Source organism: Odocoileus virginianus, chromosome 31 (assembly GCF_023699985.2).
Source record: "Odocoileus virginianus isolate 20LAN1187 ecotype Illinois chromosome 31, Ovbor_1.2, whole genome shotgun sequence".
NCBI classification, from domain to species: Eukaryota; Metazoa; Chordata; class Mammalia; order Artiodactyla; family Cervidae; genus Odocoileus; species Odocoileus virginianus.
The window spans coordinates 17339627-17363952 of NC_069704.1; the positions used below are offsets into that span (position 1 = coordinate 17339627).

Here is a 24326-nt window from a genome sequence, read left to right on the forward strand (position 1 = left end):
AGTAGGTTGTTACTATTGCTTTTTCAGTTGATTTTCAGGAATTTGTATTTGAAAACAAATATATGGACAAGGCACATATAATTTTGTTATTTTCAACAGGGGGAGCCCAAGGAAAGCTTAAACAGCTGTGAGGTAAGTCTGTGTGCTTGCCTGCAGGTGATTTTTGTTGCATAGCAGGAATGAGAACTGTCCCGGAGGAAGAATCATGAGTACTTCAAGTTCCCTTATATTCAAGTTGGGGCTCATTTTCAGCAGCAGTAGCTTCCAAGTCACCTTCCAAGTCAGATAGCATGTGATCAACATTTAGTAAAATCAAATTCAGAATAACGTGAGAGATACTTTTTTGCTTTGCCCCAGTAGAGAGACTCAGGATAAAGACTATATTGTGAATCTTAAGCGAAGGGACCATGATGACTCCGCTTCAGTTTTTACAGAAAGTTGTCTCTTTGTAAACCCCCTTCCTGCCCTATCCCTTGAGAAAGGACTACAAACCTAAACATCAAAAGGAGAAAAATCTGTTAGATTCGCACATTAGTTCAATTCCCACAATTAAAGCCGTGTGTTTTGTACATTTCTCATCAAGTTTAAATGAGGTTGTCATCTTATGTGCTGTGAGGTGCCTGACCCTCCTTGACTCGGGCACTGACAGCAGGAGAAAGGGGCAGCTGAGCAGATGCTCCGTCCCCTGTACCCTGGGCCCCCTCTTTAAAGTTCTCTGTCTGCAAAATACTGGGAGGTTGTGTATTCGTTTAAAACGGGGAGGCCAGTTCTGTTGCCAGCGTCTGGCTGACCGTTTTTTCCATCCCCCTTCAGTCTGGAGGGGCTTGTCAAAAGACAAGAGGCTGGACGAAAACGTGTCTCAGGCCACTGAGGCGACAGCCACCTCTAGGGGTGGCAAGAAGGCAGCAGCTACCCCTTCAGGGGTGTCCTCAGGGCCGCTGGGCGCCGAGGTTAGAAAAGCTTCTTGTCCGTAGCAGTTTGCAAGCCGGTCCGAGGCGACCGTGGCAGTGGGTCTTCCTCTAACGCCACCCTTTCCTCCCTCATCCCAGGCGTCCCGGGGTCCCTAACTCCCAGGTTGGGACTTGCCGAATGGAGCTCGCAGAAGCCCGGCCTCTGGTCAGTAAGCGCATGCGCGGCCGGTGCGCTTACGTCAGAAGACTCTCCAGGCCCCTCCCCTCCCGCAGGAGGCGCCGATGTCTGAGCGACCAGAGCACGTCAGGCTTCTCTAGAGGGCAAACATGTTGAGGCTTCGAGCTCTGAGGAGGGCAGCAGCTGGTATGCTTCCTCAAGTTCCTCCTCCTGTGACCTCCGGGCTGGCAGGGTGCTCCCTGCATCAGGGTAGATGAAGTTTCGGGGCGGGTCCGCTCGTCCTGTGGGGACTGGGCCTGGGGGCTCGTCCTGTGGGTCAGCCTAGTCAGGGAGGCATCTGCCTCTGGCCCAGAGCCAGGAATTTGGTGTCTGTCTTGACCCCTTGGTGTCCTTTTGTTCCTTGACGGATCATACCCCCACTGTCAACTATGTGACTTTAGAGTTGGCTGAATTTCACCTCATCTCCGTGCACACCTGTGTACAATTAGTAAAAGTTCGTGTGTAAAATGAAAGTGTGTAAGATGACTGGGAAGGCAGTATGGACTCCTGTGCATATCATCAGTTCAGTTCAATTGCTCAGTCATGTCGGACTCTTTGCGACCCCATGGACTGGCACACCAGGCCTCCCTGTCCATCACCAACTCCCCGAGTTTACTCAAACTCATGTCCATTGAGTCGGTGATGCCATCCAACCATCTCATCCTCTGTCGTCCCCTTTCTCCTCCTGCCTTCAGTCTTTTTACCAGCATCAGCGTCTTTTCAAATGAATCAGTTCTTTGCATTAGGTACCCAGAGTATTGGAGTTTCAGCTTCCGCATCAGTCCTTCCAGTGAATATTCAGGACTGATTTCCTTTAGGATGGACTGGTTCAATCTCCTTGCTGTCCAAGGGGCTTTCAAGAGCCTTCTCCAACACACTTCAGAAGTATCAATTCTTCATCACTCAGCTTTCTTTATAGACAAACTCACATCCATACATGACTACTGGAAAAACCATAGCTTTGATTAGACAGAACTTTGTTGGCAAAGTATTGTCTCTGCTTTTTAATATGCTGTCTAGGTTGGTCATAACTTTTCTTCCAAGGAGCAAGTGTCTTTTAATTTCATGGCTGCAGTCACCATCTACAGTGATTTTGGAGCCCCCCCCCCCCCCCCCCCCCCGGCCAAATAAAGTCTGTCACTGTTTCCACTGTTTCTCCATCTATTTGCCATGAAGTGATGGGACCAGATGCCATGATCTTAGTTTTCTGAATAATGAGTTTTAAGCCAGGCTTTTCACTCTCCTCTTTCACTTTCATCAAGAGGCTTTTAATTCTTCTTCACTTTCTGCCATAAGGGTGGTGTCATCTGCATATCTGAGGCTATTGATATTTCTCCCGCAATTTTGATTCCAGCTTGTGCTTCATCCAGTCCAGCGTTTCTCATGATGTACTCTGCATATAAGTTAAATAGCAGGGTGACAATATATAGCCTTGATGTACTGCTTTCCCGATTTGGAACCAGTCTGTTGTTCCATGTTCAGTTCTAACTGTTGCTTCTTGACCTGTATACAGATTTCTCAGGAGGCAGGTCAGGTGGTCTGGTATTCCCATGTCTTGAAAAGTTTTCCATAGTTTGTTGTGATCCACACAGTCAAAGGCTTTGGCATAGTCAATAAAGCAGAAGTAGATATTTTTCTGGAACTCTCTTGCTTTTTCAATGATCCAGTGGATGTTGGCAATTTGATCTCTGGTTCCTCTGCCTTTTCTAAATCCAGCTTGAACATCTGGAAGTTCATGGTTCATGTACTGTTGAAGCCTGGGTTGGAGAATTTTGAGCATTACTTTGCTATTGTGTGAGATGAGTGCAATTGTGAGGTAGTTTGAGAATTCTTTATATTTTGCATTTAAAATGCGGGTCGTGTTTGCCAGGGTTAATTTTTACTCTGGTGATTTGTGTGTGGATAAAGACCAGTGAGCCTTCACTCTTCACTCAGTGCACTGTCTCTCCATATCACCACCTCCAGTCTAACCTTATTCAGCGCTAATTACAGAGAGGATTTCTCAGTTACTCAGAGGAATGGGGGCACTGACCGAACTAGATAATGAAAATTTGAATTTATACATTCACATTTTGAAATTAAGTAGTTTTTAAGCTTTAAAAACAGGAGCAAAAAAAAAGGAGCAGACCCGTGATGCTGTCCTTAGTCCTGTTATTGGCCTGCAGAGTAACCCTTTTTATAATTTTCAGCTGTTTTTCCAATGCTCTTTTCCCTTTTTATGAATTATATACACTTCCTGGTGCTTCTTGATATTTTTAGTTATACATATTTCCTATTGCTGGAAATCGATTTAGGTCTGTTACATACCACTCCACCCAAATATACTTCCTTTCCCTCATCTGATTAATCACATTAAGAATAGTTACCTTTATACTGTATTGATGTTTATACTTTTATTATTACATTACCTTGTTTCACACATAACTAGACACATAATATATAACTAAATCCAGTTACATAATAATTACTTTTATGCACATACTGAAGTGATATTACTTACACTATCAAGGCTAAGGAATTACTGCAGGGCTATGGTCTGTGGTTGCATTGATTGTGCCTTTGCAAAGACTTTTGAATCTTGTGTTCAGAAGAAGGGAGGCTTTTAAAATTAGTAATCCCAAAGATGGTGGGTCAGTTTTCTAGTTGATGGGCATCCATATCTAATCAAACAAGATAAAAAGTGTCATCTGTACCTGGACTGGATCTTTAAGTTTAATTTCTTAGACTTCTAGAATTCTCAATTCTCTTGTTCAACTGGTATTACTTAAATTATTTTATTCCTCATGCACTTTTCCAAAAACTGGGGTGCAGAGTTGAACAAAAGACAAAGCTGGTGTCCTCTTGGTTTCCTCACGTTAGAGGAAACACATGAACAAATGAAGGAAATATATGTTGAAAGTGAAAGTTGCCCAGTCCTGTCTGACTGTTTGTGGCCCCATGGGCTATACAGTCCATAAAAATCTCCAGGCCAGAATACTGGAGTGGGTAGCCGTTCCCTTCTCCAGGGTATCTTCCCAACCCAGGGATCAAACACAGGTCTCCCGCATTGCAGGCGGATTCTTTACCAGGAGAACCAGGGAAGGTATTAGTAAATATGGTGAGGAAAAACAGGTAGGATATGAGAAAGAAACAAGTAGTATATAAAGTGCTGAAGGGAGGTAGCATAGACTGGTACCTATCTTCAATGGCAATTCTCACACCCCACCTTTTTTGAAAGTTAGAACTTATGCAGCTCAGTGCAGCCATGTGACTAAGTCCTGGCCAGTGGGATATGTTAATGTATTTATGACCTACTGTACTGATCTTAAAGCAGTGTTGGTTGTTGCCCTCTTTATCTCTTTATTTCTTCTTGCTGAAATTGGATGTAATGTCTTGACTTCTTGGAGTATGAGGGGAAACCACATGCTGGAGATGGCAGAATGATGAAGCAGCCTAGGTTCTGACACCATGGAACACCATACTAGGAGCTCTGTATTGCCTGTCTCTGTACTTGCTTTTTACATGAGAAATAATTTTCTAGTTGTTTAAACCTATGAACTGATCCACTGTCCTTCACTCAGTGTACCCTCTTAATCTGGGCACTCTACAGGCCCCCAAATATTTGTGTTTCTTGGAGTTTTTTCTGCCAGTCTCTGGAACTTCTGTGATTGAAACTTTCTGCCTCCACTTAATCTTCTCATTTTTCTTTTTCTACTATATCTCTACTTTTTTGAGTTTAAGTATTGCAATTTTATCTTCTGAGTTGTCTACAGAATTCTAAATATCTACTTTCTTGATATTCCCCAGAATATTTTTTTTAAATAATATTTTTTTTCATGGCTTAAATATTTCTGTATCTTGGATATTAATTACAGGCATTTATTTTAGTCATTGCTTTAAGGCCTTCTTTCTGCAGTATTTCTTTTTCTGTCAAGTTTTATTATATTTTTTCATTGATTTCTTTTCTCTCTTGATACTGGGTTTCTCATATAATATTTTTATGGTTGTGATCCTTGATTGTCAGTCAGTTCACATTCTAGACAGTGACAAAGAGAAAGCTGAGAGCTGTTTGAGTACCTGGAGGAAAGGGGCTGTCAAACAGTGGTTGTCACTGTAGGTTTTCTGACTGGATCATTTCAGTGCTTGGGAAATGGCCTCATTGTTACAATGTGTAAGTCATTTCTCTTAGCTTAGCCGATTACCCCCATGAGGAATCTTCCAGGGTTGCATCTGTGAGTTCCAAGCCTTACTGCCAGTTTCCTATGACTGAGGAAGGTAGAATGCTGACTATCTCAATATTTGGTTGATAATTATTCACATAATTTACTTGTTTAAGACTAGTTTTGACACTGTCAGCTATATCTGGTATTCTGGAATGTCATTCAACCTTTCAAGAATGTATTAAATAAGATATGCTAAACTGCTATAACAAATAGACACCAACATGTATGTCTCAAACATAACAGGATTTTATTCTCTACCCTGTGACTGACTTTTCCATCCTTACAGCCTCATCATCAACTGCATCTAGTCAGCAGAAGAAGAGAGAATTTCCAAGGAGAAAGTACTTACCAGATAGTGAAGAGTAAAATCCATGACTGCAAATTATAGAAGGAAAACATTGCTAAGTGCTAAGAAAGTTTCCTGTTTCTCACAGGGTTTTAATTATCCTCAAAACCCTGTGAGTTAAGCTTTATCTCCAAGTGAGAAAGCTGAATTTCTGAAAGAGCAGTAATTTTCTTATGTTGACTGCTGCTAAGTGGCACATCCAGGGTTTAAGGCCAGATTTTAAACCCTAGTTCAGTTTACATTTATTTTAAATCAGTTGAGTAATCAATTAACTTTTTAATGTTTTATCTTTACTTGACCATCATGGACTGTTTTACAGCATCTTTATAATTTGTTATGCTTTATTATTCTCACCATTGTATGGCAGACCAGAGTATTAATAATGCAAGGGGCTAATAGGATGTATCCAAACCCATGGGACCTGTTGTCTCTTTTGCCCCTTGTTATCTCCTTCAGGATATTGCCTAGGATTTTCTCAAACACACTTTATGATTGAAGCTCATATGTCCTTCTGTCTCTTGTGAAGGTTGGCAGAGACATTGTTTATAGCAAAGCAGCACTACTTAGATTAAAATTCCCTCAAAATCATTGTGCTGTCTTCTGAAGATAACTTAATGGCATTAGTTGAAGTACTCTTTATATTTGAGATAATTTTATTCTTATATAGACACTGGATATTAAAAATTATAGTTCCCAATTTACCCAAGTTTTTGGAATCATTGGAAGATCACACTTACCACAAATAAAAATGGAAAATAGTTAGGGAAAAGTCATAACTTTACAGACTGCCTCAGTATTAATTCTATCTCATAGCATTTCTCATTGAATAAGTGTCCTGAGCCTGTTAGTGTGGAATGTCTGTTAGTAGGTTCATGTGACTAGTTTCATTTGTAATTACCTCTTCAATGAGAGCTAGGCCCTCATTTGGATGGTTAATTCTTTCATCATTCCTATTTAGCTGCCCTTCTCATTTTAAGAGTTTCTAATAAACATTCTTTTTTAAACATTGATTATTTTCAAATCATATATCTTATTCTTCTATTTCAGAGAACATCAGTGATACCTATTTCACAGATAAGATTACATCAAATTCATGTAGGCGCTGTCATGTGTATTAATGACTTGTACTTAGTTTTTTCTTTCTTGTTCTCTTTCATTTCACTTTGTGAAGTTGATATTTCCATTTTACAGATTAAAACAAAAACAGCAACCAACAAACTCAGGCTAAGAGCCAAAGGTAACCAAGTCATTCAGAGATGGGTCATTCTAGTACTCCCCAGTAATCCAGTGTTGGAGTAGACAGTTGGTATGCATTGGCATGTTACGCTTTACCAGGTTCTCTACCTGTGGATCAAAAACATTTAAAAATAATTCCAGAAAGTTCAAAAAAGGAAAACATGAATATGCTGCCCACAGGCAACTATTTACCTGGCATTTACATTTTATGTACAACTAATTCCATAGCATTTGCATTTTAGTAGGTATTATCAGTAATCTAGAGATGATTAAATCTAAGGAGGATGTACATAGACTGTATGCAAATAGTATACTGTTCTATATAAAGGACTTGATCACTGCAGATTTGGGTATCTTCCAGGGTCCCGAAACCAATCCCTTGAAATATCAAGGGACATATGTACCATAACTGTTATTTCTCCCCATTGATTTTTAAGTGTTTCCATATGTTTATAACTATTGTTTCAGTGAGTAAATGCTACGTATGAGTAGCTGACAGGTAAACAGGATCACCTAACAGTTTATTATTTAAGACTTTAAGTAGAAAGGCATCACTGGCATTTAGTGATCTTCTATCAGTCCAGACTGAGCTCCAGTTAATACTTGACAGTGTAGATCCTATCTATATTGCTTCGTGGAGCATGGCAATTATTGTTTCTGCTTATTTTCTACAAAGTATCAGTGTAGGTCACTAGGAATTTTATATGACCATACATAATGGGTGTATAAGACTGTTCTTATAACAGGCATCTGTTAGAATTTTTGTTTCTGTTTGATTAGAGTTGGACTATAAAGAAAGCTGAGCGCCGAAGAATTGATGCTTTTGAACTGTGGTGTTGGAGAAGACTCTTGAGAGTCCCTTGGACTGCAAGGAGATCCAACCAGTCCATCCTAAAGGAGATCACTCCTGAGTGTTCATTGAAGGGACTGATGTTGAAGCTGAAACTCTAGCACTTTGGCACCTGATGTGGACAGCTGACTCATTTGAAAAGACCCTGATGCTGGGAAAGATAGAGGGCAGGACGAGAAGGGGACAACAGAGGATGAGATGGTTGGATGGCATCACTGACACAATGGACATGGGTTTGGGTGGACTCTGGGAGTTGGTGATGGACAGGGAAGCCTGGCGTGCTGTGGTTCACGGGGTAGCAAAGAGTTGGACACGACTGAGCGACTGAACTGAACTGAATATGCTATACGTTGTTGCTTCCCAGTTTACTTACAGCCAAAAGAATTTAACTTCTTTGGGTTATTTCACACTAATATTTCTACATTTAAGTTTTCAAACCAAAGCAGTCCTTTGTGTCTGAGAATTTACAACTTACTGCTCTTATAAGGTAAAAAATAGTGAACCAAACTGAACCACCATTAGGCGCTGGTGGTTCAAGCCTGTTAGTTTTGAAACTCTCAAACCTCTTTCTTCTTTTTAATTTAATTTTATTGTATTTATTTATTCACTTTTGGGCTAGGCCATTCCCAGACCAGGGATGGAACCTGGGCCCCCCGAGGGAATTCCCTCTCAGACCTCTTTCAATAGTTTCATTTTGGTACTGGACTCAGAGAAATCAGTTTTGCATTTGCAAAAGCTGTCAGGTTTTTGAAAATGAAATGATGTTTTAACTCTGAATAAAACAATTTTACTTATTGAACAGGTGTTTTTAGAATATCCCTGGGATATTCTTCAGATAGATATGTGTGCATATGTGTGTCTGCCTCTAGTGAGTCCTCAATTGCATCAGTGATCCCTCAGACCCTCATTACCTTTCTCTTTGCAGGAAGAGCATGTCAGTGGACATGCTTATGTCCATCTGTGTCACTGTTGTGATGTCCTTCTTCCCAGCCAGCTTTGTCATGTTCCTGATCCAGGAGCACATCAGCAAAGTGAAGCACCTGCAGTTCATCACTGGAGTGAAGCCTGGCATCGACTGGCTCTCCAATTTTGTCTGGGACATGGTAAGGCCACCCGTCTGCTGCTGTGTCATAAACCTCCATCAGGGCTCTAGACTGGATGAATAAAAGAGCCTCTAGCCTTCAGCAGGAAGTGTTATAGCTATCCAAAGATGAACAAAAGAAGAAAAGGCAGACAGAACTGCAAACTTTCATGTCACCAAGCATGGCATTGAAAACAGAGCTGATCTCACACCAGAGCAAGCATGTCCACATGGATGGCAGTTAATACAACTACCACCTCATTCCCTGAGAACCTTTCAAAGGAGCTGAGGTAGAAGACTCTCAGTTAAAACTCAAAGCTAATGCCGCTAATATGTTTGATGGATTTGAACCTCCAGAGTCAGGGTGTTCTTTGATTTACTAGGAAACTCATCTGTCCTCCAAATTCCTGAGGACCAGGTAACTGAGAGGTGATCGAGCTCCCTGTTTTTTCAGTTTCCCCATGGTGAGCTAATTCATAATTTACTATATTGTTTTTACAATGTGTTAGAAACATTAAATAACATAGCTGTAAGTACAAAGTACCAGGAGGACTTGGTAGTACCAAATCTAGTTTAAGAAGGCTGAGGCACTCAACTTAAAAACTGAAGTTATTTGTTAAGAAGATCTTGTATCATCTGTGATGGTACTGAAGAAATTCTTTCAAGGTTACTGGCAGGGTATTTATTTGAGGTGACTTAATATTTACAATAAAGATAGTATATTATTATTGTCTCATTACCTTATGGCAATACAACAACAGCTTCATAAATGAAGATAAAAATATAAAACACAATAAAAAGAGTCAGATTGTATATGTAGACTTTTATTAGGGCAAACATTTCCATAAGCATAAATATCTCACTAATATCTTTGTTAAAATATCTTTTATAAGATATTTATTAAATGTTTTTATTAAAAGTGACCCAAAATGAAGTAAAAATTAGTAAAACTGACTATAAATGAAGACACTACAGCATATAAACCAATGATTCATCAATGATGTTTAATAACAGGACCTAATAACATTTTTCAAGTAAGTAAGTAATGTGAAAAACATTAATACAGATGACACAGATAACATTGTACTCTTCCATAGTAAAGAAACATGTTTAATATTTTTATGAAGCCCATTTGGTATTATAAAATAAACCTGACTGGACAAAAACTTTTAAAATCTCAGAAAAACAGACATGATGAAAAAGGTAATAATGTATAAAAATAATTTAAAGATATTATCATAGATATGGAAATGTAATAATCATTTGAATGTAAGAAAATGCTACAAAAGCAGAGGGTTATCAAAATAGAGAATGAGAGATATTCTCAAACAAATGAAAAATCAAGACCTGGTAATAAAGGCAAGTATTTTTTAACATGACAGATACTAAAATGCCAAGGGGAAAATGAACAGACTGTTTCCTGAAGTGGTAGTGACAATGGACAGATGTAGCTTTTAAATATGCAAAGGACATAGCAAATTAACTTACCACCTCCTTCAAAATAAAGTGAGAATCTCTTGGGAGAATTTAAGCACCAATAGCAGATACATCTTATGACAGTTCATGAAATGCTCTGTATATCACTGGAAAACTATTTCAATGGTGAAAATGATGTAGGAATCAGAAGCATATTCTGCTGAGACTCAAGGAAGTTAACACTTTCCCGAACTGGAAATAAATTTGTAAGAAGGCATATAAAGTTATTGACTAAATTCGATTTGTTGTAAGAATAACTCATTCCTAGTGAAATAGCTTACCAGCTGCCACTACTCTGGGATCCTCATGAGACTGATGTCTCCCAGCTGCACGGCTGTCTGCACTTTCGTTCCACCAAAGAACATGAACTGCAGAAATAAACCAGAAATAGATGTTAAAGACTGTGGCGTTACTACCAATAAGAGACAGAAACATTAACCAGAAACTGAAAGTCCTATTCTTTCAATCAAAATAGTGAATATCACAGGTAATGCTAAGTATGTTGCTGATAAGATTTCAGAGGGGCCAGAGATTTGGGAGAGAAATTTATAATTAGTCAAACTAGTTTTGTAGATGAAGAAAGAAAAAGCTGGAAAAGAGAAGCAAAATAATGCAGCTAAAGACATAATCAAGCCAAGACCCGAATTGTATGACTTCCTAATACATGTTAACTTTATTTTAAAAAAGCAAGATTATAAAAAGTTGTGCTTACTATTGAATATTTGGGTGATGGAAAGAAAAAAAAGTAGGATATTAAGTGTCTAAGGAAAAATTCTATTAAGTGCATTTCCTTAAAAAAAAATGGGAGTAAAATCACATTAGGATCTTGCTGTATATTATGCTTAGTCTTAGTAACATATTTTTAAAAATTAACAATTTGTACTTCCTCTGGAAATAATTTTTAATGGCTATGGGAATTCCTTCTTGTAACAACATTTCATCCCAACCCCTTATTATTGGTCAATTAAATTATTTTCACTAATTCAATATTCTTTGAAATACTGGGATAATGTTCTTGTGCGTAAATTTTTATAATATATACTATATATATAGGAAAATGGAGAGAAAGAGAAAGTACCAGGCATTTCTATAAAACCCAGAAAAAACCGTTTTAATACTTGGCGTAACTCTGTCCACAGTTATGCATATATATTTGTATTTACACACACGCTTCTCTGGTGGCTTTGTGATAAAGAACCGGCCTGCCAAGGAAGGAGATACAGGTTCAATCCTTGGGCTGGGAAGATCCCCTGGAGAAGGAAATGACAACCCACTCCAGTATTCTTGCCTGGAGAATCCCATGGACAGTGGAGCACGGTGGGCTACAGTCCATGGAGTTGCAAAAGAGTCAGACATGGCTTAGCGACTAAACAATAACAGCAATACATATAAACATGTATAAGAATATATGTTTATAATTACATTATATATGACACATATTTATATATCTATTTATGTATCACATGTGTGTTACATAAAGAAGTTCACACCACATTGTTTCCAAAGTTTCCTTACTATAAACAATGCTGATATAAACTTGATTAGAGCAGCAGTACATGTACATCTATGATAAGAACATTTACCACTAACATTTGTTGGGTGCTTGCTGCAGTGCTGGGCCTGGTTTAAATTCTGCATGTGTTAACTCATTTAGTTTTCATAATAACCTTAGGTGCAGGTTATTATCACTTATGGATGAGAAAAATAAGTAAGGCACAATAAGGTTAAGTAACTCATTCAAGGTCATAGAGTTTTAATTGGTGGAGCTGGGATTCAAACCCAGGCAGTCTGGATCTGATTATTTTCTTAATATAAATTCCTAAAATTTAGACTGAGAGAAGCAAAGAGTATCTTATATACATATATACACACTTACAAAATACAGTGTATGTATTATAAACTATCCTCAAGAAGTGAAGTACTGATTTATACTCAGCATATTATATTATCATACTCCTAGTATACTGAGAATGAAGTTAAGATGAAAAGATGTGTGTACACACATTTCAGTAGTTTTTTAAATAAAAAAGTCTACACATTCATTATAGTAAATTAGAGATTTAAAAAACCTTTAATCTGATCATTTAAGTATGACCATGTATTTTATGTCCTTTCAAATTTTCTTCTGGTAGAACTAAAAACATTCATGTTTCCTAGAATGTAGGCAAAAACAATTGAAATATTAAAGCTTTTTATTTATATTTATATTGCCAAATTATTGGAGGGGGGAAAACTTAAGCCTAACACAGTACAACAATATTTGTTTTTCCCTGGCCCCTCTAATACTGTATCTTTATAATACATTTTTATTAGGTAAAAAATGACATCTCATTATTGTTTTAATCTGCGTCTTTTTAAATATATATTAGTCACCTGTGTCATCTTGGCATATGCTTTTCTTTTGGATTTCATATATATATATACACACATATATATATATAAACACACACACACATATAAATGCACAAAATTTGAGCCTTTGAATAATAAAATCAGTTGATTATTTTTTTTCCTTCATAGTTTCTTCATTTGTTTTTGGCTTACAAATGTTGTTTTCACATATTAATAAATTTATCTATATTTTGTTTCAGTAATTCTATGAATTCAGTTTTTAACTGAGATCTATAATCCATCTTGATTTTATTTTAGTGTATGGTTATGAGATGGGCATTTAATAATTATCATTTTTCTCTTCTTCATGTATTTCTCAACTGGGACAAACATGTATTTTTGCACAGTTCTACTTTATTATTTCCTTTTTACAATATATTATCAGAATTTGAATTTCTGGGGAATGATTAACTCAGTTTTTGGATATGCTAGGTTTGAGATGTCCATTAGACATGAGGCAACTGGATATAATGGGTTTTCAAATATTAAAAGTCTTAATCATTTATTCTTACAGATAAACTTTATAAACATTTTCTGAGTTTGCCACAAAAAAAACCCCACTCAAATTCTGATTGGAGTATCTTTCAACTTTAAAAGTTAAGTATACCAAACAGATGTTTTTATTAAATAAATCAGTATGGTATATATACTATGTGTATCTAAGCAGTGTGAGATTGGTTAATTTATTTCTTTGTGTTTGTCCGTGTTTTTAATATTATAATAACTATATACTACTTTTCACCCCAAAACAATCTCCTTATGTCAAGTAATATTATTTTTTAAAAAATCACAAAAGGTTCAAATAGTACAAGCTTTCATGTATAAAATAAATAAGTTGTTAAGACAATAAATTTTAAAAGTTTCCATTATAAGAAAAAAAAATTTGTAACTATGTGAGGTGATGGATGTTAACTAAATTTATTGTGGTAATCATTTCACAATATATCCATACATCAGATCATTATGTTCTACACCTTAAACTTATACAAGGTTATATGTCAATTATATTGCAATAAAACTAGAAAAAAATAGTAAAAGTACATTAAAAAAATGATGAACAGGTGATTTCTTGAGATTCTTTCCAGTTTTTTAAAATTTTATCATTTTGATAGAGAAAAGAGCAGTTCAATATTTGAAAAAGGCTTCATAAGGTATTGATATTCTATATAAGATTGAAAACAGGTTTACTTAACTCTTAAAATTACAAAAAAACTAATAATTTGGCAATAAAAAGTAAAATACACTCAACAATGAGAACAGAAACAAACTGACCCAAGGAGCTTAACAGCAGATCAACAGTATACTTTGTAATTTCATAGAAGAGACGGACAACTGTACCTCTGTTGAGTACTCCATATTCTGCATGGAACACTCCAACTAATTTTGTGTAGCCTTGATTGACATGAGTATGAACTGCCCTTTTAAATGGGTCACCCCACAGAGCTGGCCCACCAGGTTTCATCTGAAAAGTAGCCAATTCATAGACTCCTAGAATAGGGAGAAAAATATTTTACAGAAGACATTCAAGCAGTTTGTAGTCCTGTCTAGTTTGGTTCTGGTGAAAAGCTAATCTACATATATAGATTTGGAGGATCATACATGTACACATGTTTATGTAGACATTTGTTAATAATTTGCACTGTTTTTCTGTGCTTTTATGTTTAGAAAGTCTTTGTTCTAGTTTAAGGGTGAGTTGTTTTAGTTTAATGTACAGAACAAAGAAAAAGGGACTAGAAGATACAGGTAAGTTATTATCTAAAATTTTTTAACCTATAAAATTTATTAATAAAATAGTGAGAATTTATAGCAGAATAGGACTTTTTTAGCTGCCTGCATCTACACTTTCATAACAGAGATGAATAAGAGTATTTTCCCATTTCTTACAGCTCTACTCTTCAAATTTCACCACTTTTTTGCTTTATGTAATTGCCTCCTACAGGTTTGCATTTCTACCAGCAAGAGCAGGCAAACGATGAACCTCAGAGTTTTTGAGGGAAAATGAATCCTAAAGGAGATGCTTTTATTATTCCTAAATATCCAGGTAAATTCTTGAAAAGCATTTTACCTTTGGATAGAAGTATAGAGTGGATGGACAAAAAGAAACCACAGGACCAGTAGATTTGAGAAGTAGAGGAAAAACATGCAAGTTACTGAAGAATCATGAATGACACAGAGGAAGAGAACAAAGACTTGATATTATCTTTGAAGTCCAGTAGCTCATTTAGATGGTGTCAAAAGCTGAGGGGGATCTAGGCAGATAAGGATCTAAATAAGACTTTTCAATCTCTTATAATCTAAAATGCACTATAGAGTTGGGAATAATGGGGGGAATAAAATACCATTTCAATTAGTTTATGCTTTTTCTAATCTGACCTTTGGTTAAAACTGGATTGAGGTAATAATTTCTTTAAGTCAGCAAGAAGTGAAATCAGGAAGAAGACAAATCTTTAGGAATTATTTTCAAACTGAGAAATAAGAAAGAGGAAGACACAAACGTTAGACTACAGTAATATAGCTTGGCAGTTTCAGTTAATTCATTCCCCCCAAACAGTCAATTTTATAAGCAAATTTATACTTAATGATTTGAGATTGATAGTGACTTAAGGAAAATACTTTAAAAAGTTTATGTTTTTTTAAATTATGATAAAATATCATACATTTTCCCTCATTTACCCACATGTGTTCCTTGTTCCCAAGGCCCAAATTCTCAACCTTTAGTGACCACGTCAACTTTTTCTATAATACAGCTAAATTTTAAGCATCAGAACAATATTAATTTGGAAAGATACTTCATTATTATTTAATGCTCATTTTTAAAATTAAGAGCTCCAATTTATTTTTATCTCAACAATCAACATATATTCCTATATTAAGCAAAAGATTAACTTCATTTTCCCCACTAGAAGTTTAGTTTTTATAGTTTAAAATCTTAAGTAGTTTCTCCATCAAAGCTCAAAGTGGGTAAGACAGAAGGACTTACCTTCTTTTGGAGGTTTTACTAATTTGCACCATGGCACCAGATAAGTGATTTCACTCTCCTGTTTATCAATAAGAGCCAAATTTGGAATGAGAAATTGTTCTTGCCATTCCTTGTCTTTGGCCAAGGCTTTCCGAACTTCAGTTCGATGAGCAAAATTGTCTATAGGAAGGAGTAAGAAAAATAAAAATGCTTGATTTAAAACCACCTCTACTTTCTCTGGGTTTCATTCAATTTTATAAACATTCATCGAGGCCACATATGAACTGTGCTATATTACTGGAAATACCAACACTGTTCCCAGTTGTCCATGGTCTTAAACAGGAGCAGCAATGTAATCAATTAATGATGTCATACAGTAGTGAGCTTTATATGCTCTAGCACTTAATAGGTAGTTGTGAGAGTTAGGTAAGTTATTGAATCTTTCTGTGTCTATTTAACTCCAGGGCTGACGTGAGGATTAAATGAATTAGTACATGAAATGAGCTCAGCACAGCACACTGTTTGATACCTAGTGAGTACTCAATATATGTTAACTATATTTACTAATTTTATTGAGGCATTTAAATTATAGTGCCAGTTTAGAAAAACACTTTTTATTTGTTAGTGATGATGGAGAAGAGTGGTCAGGTCAAAGTACAATTGAATTAAATTTAACATGAAGTTAAATTAACATGAAATGAAGTTAATATTTGCTTTTAGGCCTCTCTGAACAAACAGCTTCTAAAGAAATAGTGCTCCTTCTCTTGTCACCCATTCTTTTTAACCCATTACTATTTCTCCTGTTTGTTACCCATATGTTACTAACATATGGGCCTAGTACTACTATATTTAGTAATAGGACCTTTTAAGACTAATGGTAAAAGAGTTTTCTATGGTTTATGCTGTGTAAATAAGGAATAACAGTTATCTTAGAGCTAATGTAAGTTATATCAGGACGTTACTAGTAATTTTCTTAGTGGAACATGATTCAGCTGGTGGTGCATAAAGGCATAAGTTGTGTTTTAATGGGGTTTGTTCTATTACAACAGGGAGAGCCCCTAAACTATGGCCATGCTAAATACAGAATGAGTAAGAGTGCATGCTCAGTCGTGTCCGACTCTTTGTTACTCCATGGACTGTAGCCCATCAGGCTCTTCTGTCCATGGAATTCTCCAGGCAAGAATACTGGAGTGGGTTGGCATTTCCTACTCCAGGGGATCTTCCTGACCCAAGGATGGAACTCAATTCTCTTGTATCTCCTGCACTGGCAGGTGAATTCTTTACCACTGTACCACCTGGGAAGCCCTTTACATACAGAACTACTTTATGACTATTTGGACACTGATGACCAGACAGTAAATCAAATTATTAAGTCGTGTCTGACTCCTATGACCCCATGGACTGTAGCCCATAGGGTTTCCCAGGCAAGAATTCTGGAGTGGGTTGCCATTTCCTTCTCCAAAAATTATTTAGGTATCATTAAGTCCTTATGTGACATCACAAAGATCTGATACTGCAGTAATAAATATTCTGGGGATTCCTGTAATCGTTCTCCTTTTTCTAAACCCGTGGTTGGTCAGCTTCAGTATCAGAAGAACGAACTCAGTCCCTTTTCTTTTACCTCCATAGACTAGTATGACAGTGAATTTCTGGAAACTCTGGGGGCACAAAAAATCAAAAGTGGCCCTGAAAACAACAGAATTATTGAATCTTACAGGTGGATGAGTGGTTTGAAGTTAACTATCATCCCCTGAAAGTGAAAGTCACTCAGTTGTGTCCAACTCTTTGTGACCCCATAGACCATAGAGTCCATGGAATTCTCCAGGCCAGAATACTGGAGTGGGTAGCTGTTCCCTTCTCCAAGGGATCTTCCCAACCCAGGGATCGAACCCAGTTCTCCTGCATTGTGGGTGGATTCTTTACCAGCTGAGCCACCAGGGAAGCCCAAGAATACTGGAGTGGGTAGCCTGTCCCTTCTCCAGCGGATCTTCTGGATCCAGGAATCCCCTATCAACTTCTGTTTCCCTAAAGTCCCCTAAATGTTTGAATGATTTTGGCTAAAACATTAATATCCAGATGTAGCTTCAATATAAAGACAAATAATTCTTTTCTTTATGACCCTAACCCACTTGGGTTCTTGCAATCACTGCTTTAAACTTTTCATAAAAAATCTTTACAATAAGCCGCTCTAAACTTTTTTTTTTAGAATTAAAGTTTAGTTTACAATATAAAGGTTCCAGTGATGGGCTGTTAGGTGTACTGTTGGGAAGAATAATCACTGAATTTATTTTTGGTATTGCTTTTTAAAAGTGTTACTTAACCTGTATGTTATTAAAAGTAACATAGATCCAAGAACTAAGTCTCATGTAATATCTAACAGAATGGACATCTGTACTGAATGCTTAAGCTATTGACTCATACCATACTTCCAGATATGAAACACTTTATTCATTCTGCCTCCAAATTCTACACTCCAGCATCCAACCAATTCAGAGTGAGCTGTCCGAAGATGAATGTTTTTCTTAACATTTTCCAGGAATTCATTCATCTTTGAGGGCTTAAGATAATAGGTACGGAATTCATAGAATGTTCCATCATATTGTCTGGGGCCTGTAGCAAAAGATGAACACACCTGAAGAAAGATAAGGAAAATTTAAATATTCTGGGAAAGACGGGTTTATAATATTATGTTACAACCAAATCTGAGTCTGGAAACAAGGGACACACATTAGATTTATAATCTGTTTGGACTTCTGTTGTCTTCTCTCCATAAAATTTTAGAGATACGTCAATAAAGATGCCCACTTTGAAACATTCTATAGCTACTGTTTCCTAGGACGGCGTCTACCATTAGTCACTTTTTCATGAGAAGTTGCTCACAGGAAAGCACTGGGGCACTTTCTTTACAAAAGGACTAGAATTAGGATCCTAATAGTCTTTACAAATAGTTTATTACCTCTTATTTAACCAATATCCCACCTTTATTGAATAGTATATATGCTAGAGTTAAAACATTTAAAACAATTTCTAAATATACAGGTATTTTGGCTAGCACAATGAAAATGTGTTTACTGGCAAAAATTTGTTTTTTTAAGGTTCCTAAAACAATGGAAATTCCTGGTCAAAGTATTTTTTAAATCCAGTGAAGCACACAACTGGTCAAAAATAGGACAGGAGTTTAACTAATGTAATAGGAAACTATGACCTAGCCAATTGTATTGTAATACGGTGATATCCTGTGTAAACCCTAGAAAAAGAAAAAAAAAATCAGTGTCAGAATTGTCTGAATAGTTACTAGGTTTTAATTACAGATGCAATCTGCAGAAGGGTATTTAATCCACCCAATTATAGTAGGTTGATGTAAATATCAGTTAAGAACCATTAGTCACTTCTGTAATAGTCATATGCTCACAATGTAAATTTCTAATTTGGTTCTCTGAGTGAACTTAACTTTCAGTAGGAAATGCTTTGTGTATTGTATGTGTTTGTGTGTATACATAGGTATAAACAAATACTATATATATATATATATATATACACACACACAAATATACACACACTCATATAGTATTCTAGTTTACATATCCATCCTATTTAAGTTTTGTTAGCATGTGCACATTTCCTGAAGTTGATTATACCAGAATTATCTATTCAAATAGTTTAGGTACTTATAAAGTTGATGAATTTTGGCCGTATTTTGACTACCTGATATGTTAAAGAAAGCAGTACACTTCATGCTGTGACATATATTTTGTTCACCGAACACAGTAATACATATATTTTACTTAACTGTGTATAAGGCTTAATTACAATCTCTTTTGAGGTCACTCCAAGTCTATGATGAGTCATATTCTTATTGCCCAATTGACTACACTTGCCATCAAAAATAAGTGCAGCTGCCCCTGCATTTGGCAGATGTTCTTTTGGTGCCATTTTACCAAACTTTACTAACACAATATTAAGCAAATAAAAGCTGCCTACTACTTATAGTTTAAAAATATTATAAATAAAATATATCAGATATCAGAAAATGGGTCAATGGAGTAGTAACAACTTTTCAGGGAATTCATATTTGGAGATCAAAATATGTGATCAACAGCACACATTTTATTATCACTGGCAGAAGAAATATACAATAGGAAAGCTCAGGGAAAGGTTAACAGCAAGGGGTATGTGGTTTGTGAGAAGTCATGAAGTGATTTTTGTTGATGAGTGCTTCCTTTTCTCTAAATTAGGGCTCATTTTCCTTAGTAGTGACTTCCAATTCATGTATAAGATAACATCTGGTTGACATTTAATAACGTCAAAGTACAGAATAAAATTCTAAGGAGTAATTCTTGATCCTGCCCCAGTAGAGAGAATCAGGATAAAGGCTGTAATGCAATCTAGAGTGAAGGAGCCATCAATGGTTTCTCTTTAGTCTCCACCAGAAAGTCAGTTTGAGAAGGAAGCAAAAGCCTGAACATCAAAAGGAAAAATCTCTAGGTTAGATTCACAGAATAGGCCAATCCCTGACAGTTAAAGCTGAATCACAATAATCTGTTTTGTACATTTCTCATCCAGATTAAATGAAGTTGTCATCATCATATTTGCTACCAGGTTCCTAACAGTGGCAACCTCAGGGGACTGTGACAGCTGCGCAGATGCTCCACCACCCGAACCCTGGGCCCTCTCTTTAAGGTTCTCTGCCTGCAAAATGCTGGGAGGTTGTGTATTTCATTTAAAAGGCGGAGAATTGTTCTGTTGCTCCTTCAGTCTGGAGGGGCTTGTCAAAACATACTAAGAGAGGCTGGACCAGTGCCTAGTACAGGCCCCAATGCGTCAACAGCAACCTCGCGGGTCCGCAAAGACGCAGCAGCTGGCGCTTCAGGCGTGTCCTCACGACCAGCAGGCACCCAGGCTAGGCGACCCTGGCAGTGGGTCTTCTCCTAAAGGCACCCTTCCTCCCTCCTTCCGCGCGTCCCAGGGACCCCCGCCTCCGGATTCCGAGACTTGCTAGAACTTCTCGGGCAGCACCGCGCGGGCCGGTCTGGGCCACTGACGCATGCGCGGCCCGCGCTCTACCCCCGCAGACGCCCCCGCCCCCTGCTCTCCTCCCCCAGGAAACGTTTTGGGCGCGCGTCCCGGCGGCCGGTACCTGAGGCGCCATCGTTGGAGCGGCCAGGGCCCTAGTCAGGCTCCTTCGGAAGGCAAGCATGGTGAGGCTTCGAGCGCTGAGAAGGGCAGCGGCCGACACTCTTCCTTAAATTCCTCCTCTGGTGTCGTCCTCACTGGCAGGGAGCAGCGCCTGCACTACTGCGGGAGGCCGGCTCTGGGCGGGTCGGCTCCTCCTCCTCAGGGGGAAGGGCGTGGGGCTGGCCGCGCCGTCAGCCGGGCCTCCTCCGCACGCCGAGCTTCGGAAGCGTTTGGTGTCAGCCCTGACCCTCTCCGTTTGTTCTCTAAAACGTTCTTTTCCTCAGCGTCAGAAGTGATATTAGAATTAGCAGAATGTTGACTTCCTCGTTCCTATACCACCTGTCTGGGCCCATCACCTCATCTCCTTGCGCACTTGCGTACAGTTAATTGGTAAAAGCGCGCGTGTGGAACGCGAGTGTGTGACCAGGGAGCCATCACTTCTCAGTGCATTTTCCTTCCCCGTCCCTACTCACAGCGTGAAGCTGTAAGGCTCCAAATAATTTACATTGTATTTTTCACGAGCTCAGAGGAATGGGGGTACCGAGCTAGATACGAACAATTCAAAGATAAACATACGTTGTCAAAATTTTGTAGCCCTTAAACAAAACCTCTGGTCTAGTCTTCCCTATCCCTGATTACTGCTCATCAGAATAACTACCTTCTAACATTTCGAGCTGTTTCTTCTAACGCCTGTTTCTGTATTTTAAAATAACACGCATATTCCGCTGTTTCTTATTTTTTTTTTTTCCTTTCTTTTCTGTTTAGATAGCATCTTTTGACTCTTTCTGTGGAGGAAGAGAATTTACGTCTCTAGTATAGCACTCCCCCCAACTAATTTCCCTTTCTGCATCTAATAGTGTTTCCCCTAAAAAAAAAAAAAAAAAAAAATCAATTGATTACATCACTAATTTACATTATTTACATCATATATGTTGATGTTATTCTTGCTAATAGTTGCATTATTGCAAACATTAATGTAATATTTCTTGTATTATCAGCACTAGGGGGGTTAGTTGTGCCTTGTGCAATGACTTGAATCATTCCTTCAGAGGAAAGGATTATTTTACAAAACAAAGCAATATCTGTGCCCAGACTGGATCTTTATGTTTAAATTAATTTTCTTAGACCTCCCTCCCCTATGCTGGAATTTATAATTCATTTCCTCATTCAAGCTGTATTAATTAAATTTCCTCTATGCTGACTGAATCACTTTTCTAGAAACTGGGGTTCACAGGTGAATAAAGCACAATGTCTGTGTGTCCTTGGAACTTCCAGGTTAGGGGAGGCAGACAAATGAAGGAAAAATATATCAGGGATTAAAACAAGGAAAAACAGTAGAATAGGGAGAATAGAGAGTGCTGGAGGGTGGTAGCAGAGATCGCTGGCTATTTCCCAATAGTCATTTTTCTCCCAAACCCCCTTAAAAAAATACCAATAGAACCCGGGCAGCTTGGTGCAGCCATGTGACTAAGTCCTAGCCAGTGGGATATTTTAGCACATTTATGACCTGCTGTAAGCTATCTTAAAATAATGTAGGAGGGATTGTTTCACTCTTTGTCTTTTTCTTATTTCTGCTTGCTGGAATGTGGAAGTAATGAGTTCTTGGACTTTGAGGTAGAAGCCAGGTGCTGGAGATGGCAGAAAAACAAAAGAAGCAGCCTAGGTTCTGATACTAGGAGCCTTGGCCTGCCTGCTTCTGGACTTATTTTAGGAGAGAATTCATCTTCTAGTTTAAGCCACTGCTGTGTGGCATATACCTATGATCTTAATCACGGAAGGGTGACTTTTTAAAATTTCTTTTTCATTTGTTTCTCTTTACCTTTTATTTATTAATCACCAAGTTCTTTGCCCAAACTCAAAATGGTTGAAACTGTTAATCAGCTTTTCAGCTTCCTCTTCTAGAGTTATCTGTAAGGAGTCTTTTAGTCTCTTGATCCAGTGTGGACTAAATGTTCTCTAAAGTGGCCCTGTAATAATTCTTGGATCTCCTTTCACTCATCTGCTAGAAAATCTCATTTGCCTTTGAGAGGATATCCTTTTTCCAGGATCTTTTATCTTTTTTTTTTCTGCCTAATTTTAGGAGAGGGTATATGGGAATTAAACTTTTGAGGCTTTCAGCTCTAAAAATTTGTCAACTTCCTTAATTTATAGTTTGGGTGGATATGAACTTCCACACTGGAAATAATTTTTCCTTTTTTTAAAGGTACTGCTCCATTGTGTTATAGCTTCTGGTGAGATGTTCGTGCCATTTTAATTCTTGATCCTTTGTATGTGACTTGTCTGGAAGCTTTTATATTCTTCTCCTCCCTAAATTTCTGAAATTTCACAGTGATATTCCTTGGGATAGATCTTTTTTCATCCATTGTGTCTCATTCAGTTGACCAGCTGTCTTGCTGATCCTGTCTGTGATGCCGATTGTCTTACTGTATTTCCGTGTGCACACTGCTCACTGAACCCATGGTAGGCAAGGCATGAGCTAGGAGGCTGGCAGAAAATGTGAGGAGCTGTAGGAACTGCAGATGGGTTTATTCTCTCCTGACTGGCATAGCAGCCTTAGCCCCAGACATAACATAACACAACATAACCACACACAACCTTTAGGGCTTCTCCAGGTGAAGCTTATGCAGGTGTGCTGCACCAAGTAGCCCATGATCAAGTGAATGATGTGCATGTGCAGTGCCATGAATGATCTCAGCTGTTACATAAAGCTCATGACTGCATGTGTAGTGCTATAAGTGATCTCAACTGTTCCATAGTCATTGTTTACAAAACCTGGGGTAAGAGAGCCTAACCACAACATCTTGGCTAATTTGCTTTCTCCCAACACTACCCCCCTCCACCCCACCCCTGTCCACTCCACCTCCCCGGAAGCTCTTAAATTATGAGAAATTTGTTGTGTTTCTTGGATTTTTTTCTTCCTCCTCTATCTCTGGAACTTTTGTTATTCAAACATCATGCCTCCACTTGATCCTTGAATTTTCTTTATTCCTACTAATTTTTAAATCTTTTTTTTGCTTTTTTTTGGGGGAGAAGGGTCATGAAATGTTCCACATTTATTTTGTAACTCACCTAATAAACTTTAAAATGCCTGATTTAAATGTCCAGTTTATTTCCAAAAGCTCTTTTTAACCTCTTTTTTCCAAGAATGCTTTTTCCCCCTACTGTCTTCAGAAGTATTATCATCTTTTTGTCTCATTGGTTTAATATTTCTGTTTCTCTGGGGGCTTAAAAATTGTTTCAAGTCCTCATTTGAGTTTTATTTTGTTTTCTATATATTTTATTATTTTTCCTCTCTCTGGTACTGAAGTTTTTCCTGAAGTGTTTTTATATTTGTCTGTCAACTCATTTTTTAAAGTGGGACTATAAAAATTTGAAAGCTCTGTGAGTATGGTGGGTCTTGCCAAGTCATGAGCTTTACTGTAGGGTGATCTGACTGGGTAGTTTCCTTCATTAGATATTGATTACCCCAGCTGTTATTGTCC

General features: G+C 37.7%; 1 protein-coding gene and 1 long non-coding RNA gene across 2 annotated transcripts; one reads left to right on the top strand and one right to left on the bottom strand.

Annotated features, from left to right (window-relative positions):
- The first annotated feature begins 1171 nt into the window (after positions 1-1171).
- LOC139032412 (uncharacterized) lies at positions 1172-15895 on the top strand. Its single transcript, XR_011484952.1, has 2 exons — positions 1172-1275; positions 8688-15895. It is a non-coding gene; the product is annotated as an uncharacterized lncRNA (long non-coding RNA).
- NIPSNAP3A (nipsnap homolog 3A) lies at positions 9831-21005 on the bottom strand. Its single transcript, XM_020869474.2, has 6 exons — positions 20807-21005; positions 18091-18301; positions 15691-15849; positions 14049-14198; positions 10601-10687; positions 9831-10511 (listed from the first exon to the last, which is right to left on the bottom strand). Exons 1-6 carry the CDS (start codon positions 20864-20866, stop codon positions 10435-10437), a joined length of 744 nt encoding a protein of 247 aa, XP_020725133.2. The 5' UTR covers positions 20867-21005; the 3' UTR covers positions 9831-10434.
- Between the last annotated feature and the right edge of the window lie 3321 nt (positions 21006-24326).